Source organism: Alosa pseudoharengus, unplaced genomic scaffold (genome assembly GCF_046254945.1).
Source record: "Alosa pseudoharengus isolate Yale_2024_CS ecotype anadromous, Long Island Sound unplaced genomic scaffold, YU_APseudo_1.1 YU_APseudo_1.1_scf_2, whole genome shotgun sequence".
NCBI classification, from domain to species: Eukaryota; Metazoa; Chordata; class Actinopteri; order Clupeiformes; family Clupeidae; genus Alosa; species Alosa pseudoharengus.
Window position 1 is genome coordinate 45,653,470 of NW_027468663.1, and position 10,412 is coordinate 45,663,881.

A 10,412-nucleotide genomic window follows, 5' to 3' on the forward strand; every position below is an offset into this window, starting at 1 on the left:
GTGCTGTAAACTGATCCTGCTTCGGTCAGCGGGTAGGATACACCGAACTTGCAAGTGGGATATTCTTCCTACAGGCAGTAGGGGCGGGCGAGAGAGCTTCTGTGATATTTTGAGCACTTTACTGCATCCAAGCCACTCCCTTTGAAGGTAGGAGGAGCCTACAGTATGTTCTCTCATGACAGTCTCAACAGACTATAAGCAGACTGGGTTAATGTAGAGCTCAAGCTGCACTCTGTTGTTTTTTTTTAATTCCTGTAAAATGTTACTCTTGGTTACTGCAGTCTTTGCTGCTTGTCTAGGTAAATATCACAACTTTTTGTATTTCAAATGAATAAGAATCTGCACAACTGTCAAATTTATTAATTAAGAAATTATGACACAACATGTGATTTTAAAATCTCAAGACACATGTGAAATATACAATGTTTTTTAGGAGATGGAAGTTCTGAGAATGTAATTGCACCTAACAGCATGGAGGTGTATCCTGAGGATGGATCCACAGTTACACTGTCTTGTAACATCTCCACAAAAGCCACCAGTCTCCAATGGTATAGACAATATCCCAGATCAGTTCCAAAACATATTGTGAGTGTGTACAATTCAGACCAGACATCCGACACAGACCATCGATTAATTGGGAAGATCAACACGGAGAAACCTCAAGTGTTTCTGCAGATCTCCTCTGTTCAAGTCTCTGACTCTGCACTGTACTACTGTGCTCTGGCGCCCACGGTGACACTAAACCACAGACTGCCGTACAAAAACCTTGTCAGAAAAAATGGGTGGGGAAATCTCTTCTTCAAAGTGGCATTTTATTGTTCTCCTTAAACAAGCCCTCTGATGCTTTTATGCTCTTAATCACAGTGTTCATCATAATTTAACTCTTTATGAGAATCTGTGTTTCATAAAGGACACACTTGTGTGTCGATAGACAAAACCTTAGGTTAAGTTGCTTGCTCTGTTCCAGTAATTTGTTGTTTTACACTCTGTCTTTCAATCATTATGTTGTTTGGTATGTCTTTAATTATTTTATGTACTTTCATTTTTATTAAAAAAAAACCTTTTCATGTTTATATACTATTAATCTTTGTTTTTGTCTATGTAAAGCACCCCTGTGTACAGTATGAAATGTAACTAAGCAAGAGCGGTTCCATCTTTTTTCATTGTCATTACAATGTGCAGAAGAAAAGACTTGATCGATGAACAAAGGATGAGTTTTGAGAAGGAAATTATCAAACTCAGTTCTGTCATTATATGTCGTAATATGCTCCTGGGAGTTGAAGGGGAGATGTCATGCTGTGAAAACCTTCAACCCTGAGACATGTGCCACTGTTCTTTGACAGTTATTTTAAAGACACTTGTGTGCCCTCATGTGGCAACCTTCAATATTGCATCATTGTTCATCATCTATCAATCAATCAATCTATCAATCTATCTATCTATCTATCTATCTATCTATCTATCTATCTATCTATCTATCTATCTATCAATCAAAGGGACTCTGAAAGGTAAGCATCTGGCCCTGGGACAGACACTCATTGACAAGTTTTCACTCTTCCCTTGCAGCAGAGGTATTCTCACAAATCAAAAATCATATCATTATCAACAACATCAACAACAAAACAACAACAGCATTGACCACAACAATAACAACAAAATCCATTTAATGTCACAAGCATATCAGAACATAAACAATAGCTCACAAGAAACGTGAAAGTCCAGTGACAGGAAACCCAAAAATCCAGTACAAAAAACCCAAGAGCAAATGGCAAATGGTACTAATGTCTCTTTAGAGTTATTGCACCTGATCTATTTTGTAAAATGAGACATAGCCACATTACATTTGATCAGACACGTTCAGTCTTGTGTTGCATGTGTTGTCTTAAACAAAGTAAAGACATATGGCGTGTGCTTTTTGCAAATAATTTGGTTGGTTTAAAATAAGCAATTGTGTGTGAGATACAACATAACAGTATAAACAATACAATCCTACCAATAGCCTCCAAAGAAGCAACATCATGTTCGTAGATCAATGGATATAAAATATTTGTGAAAAAGGGAAGTGTGTGAAATGAAATTATTGTGGAAATTATCTTGAAATACTCCATTATTATGCAGTTCAGCAAATTGACATAGCCATACAACATTTCAGCAACTTTCTATTTCAGATTGCTATGCAATAAATAATGACAACTTGGGGTAAGATGCCAAACTGGACATCTAACACACATCTAACATTTATTTATTTACAATACATTATTCATTCATAAAGACAATTCATGTCCTTAAAGATTGGATTTTTCCTCATTTTGTTAATTAAGGCATTAAGATCAGTTTCCAAAAGATTATTTTTTATTCCTCTTTTTAATCAACTTTAGCATGTGTACAGTATGTACTGTACAGGGTATGTAAACTTATGAGCACAACTGTATTGGGCTTATGGTGGGGGGCAGAGCCTATCAAGGCTGGGAGGGAGGGTTCCAGAATTGTTTTCATTTACATGTAGGGAAGAAGTTGGCTAAAGACATTCAGTTCATTTTTTCTCAGAGTTTGAATTCACACCAACAATGATTCTCTATTTACCCATCTTCATTATAGCTTTCACAGGTAAGCTTTTTTGTTATTATACTTTTCATACTTCTTACATCTCTTACCACTCAGAAAGAGGATCATTGCAAGTGAAAACTGTTTTAAAAATAATCCAAATTTTAGAGTAAAACACAGGAACCTCAATGAATGATTTGTGTTATTTCATGTAAATGTATTCAGAATGAAACATCTCTCTTCACAGGTTGTGTCTGTGGGAAAGAGATCTCTCCCGACAGCACTGAGGTGTCGGCAAGAGAAGGATCCACAGTTACACTCTCCTGCAGCTACACTTCTGCCACGAGTCTACAGTGGTAACGCCAGAATCCCAGATCAGCTCCACAGTTCCTACTGCTAGTTTTCAACTCCGCTGGGAAAGAGGAAAACTCCACAACAGATTCTCGGTTGTCTGTGAGAGTGAGTGAAGCGAAAACTCGAGTCTCTCTGCAGATCTCCTCTGTTCAAGTCTCTGACTCTGCACTGTACTACTGTGCTCTGACGCCCACAGTGACACAAAAGCACAACTCTCCCTACAAAAACCAAACAGAGTGAATCTAACCTTCAAAGCGTGACCCTAAATCTATCTTTGTTGGCTTTTTTATAATACTAATACCATCCATCTCTTAGTTTAAATATCACTGACATGAGTGAGGAGGAGTTTAACATTTATTATAACATATTTGGATTAACCATGAATAATCCAATCCAATAATATAAATTACTGAAAAAATATTGTTTATTTAGAGTAACATTAACCATGGAAACCATAGTCTTTCATCTGAGAAAATGAAAGGTTTGTGATTTTTGTGTAATATATTGCCTGATATTTAGATGTTCTCTGTTAGTACTCTTTCACAAGTATTATAATATCTTTGTACATGTTACAGTGGGAGCTGTTACAGCTTGACAGTTTTGCTTCTATCCTTCAAACTGGCTGGTAGGAGTTTGTGCAAATCACTCTAAAACAGATATGAACCCAGAGAGAGGATCAACACTTGCCTTTTCATCTGCAGTTATTCTCCGGTGGTATCGATCCACAGTCACCCCTAGAGTTCATTTGGCTCCCTCTCCTGAGTGCTGTAGAATATGCGAACTCAGAAGTAGATCAGCGATTGTCTTTGAAAGCAATTCAAGAAAAAAAAGTCAAGTTTCTCTGGAGATCTCGTCAGCTGAAGAAACAGCTTCTACCAAAGATTCTAGAAACAGAGCAAGATAGATTACTGGCAGGAGAATACGTTGGATATGTTGAAGTACGTTCTATGACTCTATGGGCGCCATTTTGGTAAGCTCAGGTGTCGTCACAGACGCTGGCTACCGTGGGAATCCTATGGCGCTGATCCTAAAATGTTAACAATATTCTCTGTTCTAGAATCTTTGGCTTCTACTCTCTAGCTCTGTGCCATAGAGCCCACAGTGAAAGCTATACACGTCAGTGATGTCACACAACAAAAAACTATTAACTTCTTCTCAGACAGAGCTCCTTGTGCAGAGACAGTGGGTGTCAATCTAATTGCATTTCACTCAAAATCTGAAATGCATATTACAGCACGCTCTAGTGGCCCTGATCTGCTGCTAAATGTTACCTTGAAATGGAGTCAGACACCGTTCTTAAAAGCACAAAGAGAAACACGCTGAGTTATTATTAATAGGTGGTGTCATGCAAGGCAAATATGTTCCTCCCTTTTCAAATAAAGGAGATATCTCCTTTAAAAGGAGGTATCTGTTACTCAGTTGCATTAGTGCATTGTAAAGTGTAAGTGCACACAGTGACCTTAGGGGGGCACTGTTTCCTTTACTCCCACCCTTGCCTCAGGTGGCACTTGACATCTCAGACATCAGTCTTTTTGTCAGTTCATATTCTCTCTGAGTGCACAACTCAAAGAATCACCATGACAGTCTGGTTGAATATTGTGATGATTCTGATTATTTGGTGCATGGGTAAGACTATTACATTCAGGATTTGCCATTTGTTTTGTTTTGCTCTGAAAGTTTATTGCCGTTACTATGTCCTAGTTTTGTCTAACTAAACAAATATTTTTTTTACAGCCAGCAAAGCCCAGCAGGATTCAGTGACACAACCTCCTGCTACGACAGCTTCACAAGGAGACAATGCTGTACTTAGCTGTAAATATGTTACCTCTGATGAATTTCCATATCTTTTCTGGTACGTCCAGAGGGCAGGTAAAGGCCCAAAGCATATACTGACAAAACAGGCTTTTTTGACGGACGTGAACAGCACTGACAGATTTCAAGCCACCCTCTCATCAGACTCCTCAGTTCCTCTGAGCATCCAGAATGTGCAGATGTCTGACTCTGCTGTGTACTACTGTGCTCTGAGGCCCACAGTGACAGGAATACACAGGAACCTCATACAAAAACATATTTCACTGCCACCAAAATCATGGCCCATAGATCAACGGTGAAACAGGTCAGCAATTAATTTAAAGAATCCAGGATCATGACCAACTCTAATTTACAAGCTAATTGTTCATTAGAATAATCTGAACCTTCAGTTCCCTTGCAGTTCAACTTTCTATCGCCTTTTCAGAATGGCAGTTAGGCAAATGACAATATAAACTATTGAAAGTCTTTTAACAATGCATTTTATATTACTAAACAATTGAAAGGGATATGCTCCAATATATGAAATGAGAAATATGTACTGTATATTTTGGAATATAAAGATCCACTGGATAACTTTATTTAGCATAAGATTATATTAGTTACACTATGTTAGTAGACTCTAAGACAACTCTTAGAGATTTGACATGAAAATACTCTTTATCCACAAACAGATAAACAAGCAGGTTTTGCATGCATGAATGTGAGTCTTGCCTGTGCTTACTCCAGGTATAGGTAATCTGATCATAAACACCAAAGACATGAAGAAGGTTTATAGTATGAAGCAATATGAAGAGCTTAAAAAGGAAATGAAGAGCTTAGTCTTTGTCAAGCATAACATATCACTTACCCAAATACCATATCACTTACCCAAATAACATATCACTTACCCAAATAACATATCACTTACCCAAATAACATATCACTTACCCAAATAACATATCACTTACCCAAATACCATATCACTTACCCAAATAACATATCACTTACCCAAATAACATATCACTTACCCAAATAACATATCACTTACCCAAATAACATATCACTTACCCAAATACCATATCACTTACCCAAATAACATATCACTTACCCAAATACCATATCACTTACCCAAATAACATATCACTTACCCAAATAACATATCACTTACCCAAATAACATATCACTTACCCAAATAACATATCACTTACCCAAATAACATATCACTTACCCAAATAACATATCACTTACCCAAATAACATATCACTTACCCAAATAACATATCACTTACCCAAATAACATATCACTTACCCAAATAACATATCACTTACCCAAATAACATATCACTTACCCAAATAACATATCACTTACCCAAATAACATATCACTTACCCAAATAACATATCACTTACCCAAATAACATATCACTTACCCAAATAACATATCACTTACCCAAATAACATATCACTTACCCAAATAACATATCACTTACCCAAATAACATATCACTTACCCAAATAACATATCACTTACCCAAATAACATATCACTTACCCAAATAACATATCACTTACCCAAATAACATATCACTTACCCAAATAACATATCACTTACCCAAATAACATATCACTTACCCAAATAACATATCACTTACCCAAATAACATATCACTTACCCAAATAACATATCACTTACCCAAATAACATATCACTTACCCAAATAACATATCACTTACCCAAATAACATATCACTTACCCAAATAACATATCACTTACCCAAATAACATATCACTTACCCAAATAACATATCACTTACCCAAATAACATATCACTTACCCAAATAACATATCACTTACCCAAATAACATATCACTTACCCAAATAACATATCACTTACCCAAATAACATATCACTTACCCAAATAACATATCACTTACCCAAATAACATATCACTTACCCAAATAACATATCACTTACCCAAATAACATATCACTTACCCAAATAACATATCACTTACCCAAATAACATATCACTTACCCAAATAACATATCACTTACCCAAATAACATATCACTTACCCAAATACCATATCACTTACCCAAATAACATATCACTTACCCAAATACCATATCACTTACCCAAATAACATATCACTTACCCAAATAACATATCACTTACCCAAATAACATATCACTTACCCAAATAACATATCACTTACCCAAATAACATATCACTTACCCAAATAACATATCACTTACCCAAATAACATATCACTTACCCAAATAACATATCACTTACCCAAATAACATATCACTTACCCAAATAACATATCACTTACCCAAATAACATATCACTTACCCAAATAACATATCACTTACCCAAATAACATATCACTTACCCAAATAACATATCACTTACCCAAATAACATATCACTTACCCAAATAACATATCACTTACCCAAATAACATATCACTTACCCAAATAACATATCACTTACCCAAATAACATATCACTTACCCAAATAACATATCACTTACCCAAATAACATATCACTTACCCAAATAACATATCACTTACCCAAATAACATATCACTTACCCAAATAACATATCACTTACCCAAATAACATATCACTTACCCAAATAACATATCACTTACCCAAATAACATATCACTTACCCAAATAACATATCACTTACCCAAATAACATATCACTTACCCAAATAACATATCACTTACCCAAATAACATATCACTTACCCAAATAACATATCACTTACCCAAATAACATATCACTTACCCAAATAACATATCACTTACCCAAATAACATATCACTTACCCAAATAACATATCACTTACCCAAATACCTCCTCAAAAAAAGTTGAGTTTCACATGACAGCACTGTTGTTTGTCATTAGAAACACCTGTAACAGCCAAATATTGATTGTGATCTTTTGACTGAGCCCATCATTTTGTAGCACATAGTCTCAACAGACAGAATGGAAAGATGGGAGTAGCCTACTTATTACTACATACTATTTACTATAAAATAATATGTTTTCCCTCTGGAACACAAGGCAGCAATTGTCTGTCTTCACCTTCACAAGTCCTGTTCAATGCAGAACTAAAATACATTACACTCTATTTAAAACAAGTGGTGACTTATTGTAATTTCAGTACAACCCAGATAAGACCATGCTCATAACACTGCTTGCAAGGTGTAAGTTCCATGATACATACTGTAACACCCGTGTAAACCTCATGAAAAAAATACTGCAGTTGATGGATCAAGATATTTGTTTTTACACAGGGGCTTTGTTTCGCATGAGACATGTTCATTTAACATAATGTCCTTAATGGGGAACCAGTATCATCATTACAAAAAAGTAATTATGTGTGTGTTCATTGGGCAAAGCAAGGGGGTGGCCTCTATATATACTATGCAGAGACAGTCTCCTGGGCAGGGCCTTCCTCTGAGTTTCAGCTGAACACAAAGCATAACAGCCTCAGAGGACTTAGGGCAAGACCAGTAATTAAATTTACCTACATTTTTTTCTAAATTGAATTAAATTTGAACCTTCACATGGAGAAGACACTAATGCTTATTTTCATTATGACTGCAGGTACTGTGCAACACCTCACATCTACACTACCAGACAAATCATGAATATGTATATGACAATAGTATAAATAACTAATTGTATTTTGTCTATATTTCTTACAGATATCACTGCTGGTAATACAATTGGACCTCCACAGGATGAAACGTCTATCACCAAAAGAGAGAAAGACACCGCCACTCTGAGATGTTCCTACAAAAGCAGTAACAGCTACATTCAACTGCACTGGTTCAGGCAGTTTGCTGACCAGGCCCCTCAGTACTTACTCTATAAAGGCGCCAAATCAGAAAGGCAACAGCACTCCAGTGATCCTCGCTTTTCCTCAACCACAAACGACTTATCCACTGAGCTCATCATAAGAAATCTGACTCTGGCAGACACAGCTCTCTACTACTGTGCACTAAGGGCTGCCCAGTGACATAAAGCCACGGAGAAGCTGTACAAAAACTCAGATGGTGTTGTGCAAATGGAAGAAAGTAAAAAAGGGCCTCTTAACCACAATTTGTTATCAGCTGAACAGCAACTGAGGCCCCCACATTTCCCCAAGCACACACCTGTGAGAGGCATAGGCACATGCTATATATAGAGCTACCAGGAAGTTAATGTACAGACCTCAAAACTGCTATGGCACTGTATACTCATCACACAAATCTTTCTTACATGTCACAATGACATAAATGACACAACCAAAGTCCACTAGCAGCATTTCATATGTCTCTTCTTACCCATAGAACATAAATAACAAAGAACAGAGAAATGTAACTTCATCCACCAAACAATATCCATTTAGAGTTACACATTTCAATCAAACCTTTCTGTGTGACAGCTTCTGTGCACAGAATACTTAAACACATCTTAAAAATAGAGTGTGTCATAAAAGTGTAATTTTAGCCCAAAAATAACTGTGAGGATAGGTATGATCATTTCACCCTGGTCTGTCTCTTGGCTATAAAATGTATAGTCAAGAGGCATCATTAGTGACAGACCAAACAGACAGACAGACAGGTGAGAATAATGACTATGATCAAACTACAGGACTCCTGTGCAGACTTTATAGTGTTAGAATTATCATTCTCTTTCAGTGGCTCCCTCTTACCATTGCAGGTGTCAGTAGGAGGAGTTCAAAATCCTCATCCTGTGAATATGAGTCAGTGCTGCTGCTGAATCTTATTGAACCTACACAAACCTGTTCACTTTGGATGCACCGTTTCTACAATGTTTATTTTTTCACTTTTACCGCTACTCTTCACTGTTCAAAAAGGTGAAAGGTCAATTGATCTGTATTGATGACTGTGACAGTGTGTGAGTGTGTGTGTGTGTGTGTGTGTGTGTGTGTGTGTGTGTGTGTGTGTGTGTGTGTGTGTGTGTGTGTGCGTGTGTGTTATTATGTTGAGCAAATAAAATACTTAGAGTATTTAACTCAAGGTTCAATGTCCATTTTCTCATTTTCAATTTTTCTCAGGTGTTAGTGCTGAAGACAATATCTTCTCAGATAGGCTGGTGGGACAAGGAACAGAGGGTAACTCCATTCATCTGTCCTGCAATTACACTGGATCCAGTTACAGTTCAATGGTACAGGCAGCACACTAGCTCAGCACCTGAGTTTTTGATCTCGGAAACCTACGACATCATAAAGTCAGCTGAGCCTCCAGTCAGTGGACTGTCCATGACACATGACAAAGAAAACAAACGTGTGTTTCTGGAGCTCTCCCCAGCCACAGTGTCCAACGCTGCTGTGTACTACTGTGCTCTGAGGCCCACAGTGACAGGAACTCCAGAGGCACTGCACAAAAACCAGCTTGTCACACAATTCAAGAAATAAGAGTTCCAAGATTGGTGTGGTCCACTGCTCCACTGTGTGGACCACTGCCAAAGTTTATTTTGGCACCATTATTCTTCCATTACTACTTCCAATATTATAGTATCAACAGAAATAATATACATATTATAATAAGTCATACTGATAATACTACAGAAAACAAGACCTCTGTCACTGGCAACTATTTCCATTTTGAGAGCCTGAGAATTGAAGAATATTTCTAGCATGTAAATGTCAATCAATCAATGTATAAATTAATCTAATCTGTGATTTACAAACATCAAACATTCCATAT

At 36.9% G+C, this 10,412-nt stretch overlaps 1 protein-coding gene across 1 annotated transcript; it reads left to right on the forward strand.

Annotated features, from left to right (window-relative positions):
* Window positions 1-220: 220 nt before the first annotated feature.
* Window positions 221-10,120, forward strand: LOC143133545 (uncharacterized). The gene is made up of 5 exons (XM_076293298.1): window positions 221-299; window positions 434-804; window positions 2,792-2,900; window positions 9,471-9,559; window positions 9,761-10,120. The coding sequence occupies exons 1-5, from the start codon at window positions 260-262 to the stop codon at window positions 10,118-10,120; spliced, it is 969 nt and encodes a 322-aa protein (XP_076149413.1). The 5' UTR covers window positions 221-259.
* Window positions 10,121-10,412: the final 292 nt, after the last annotated feature.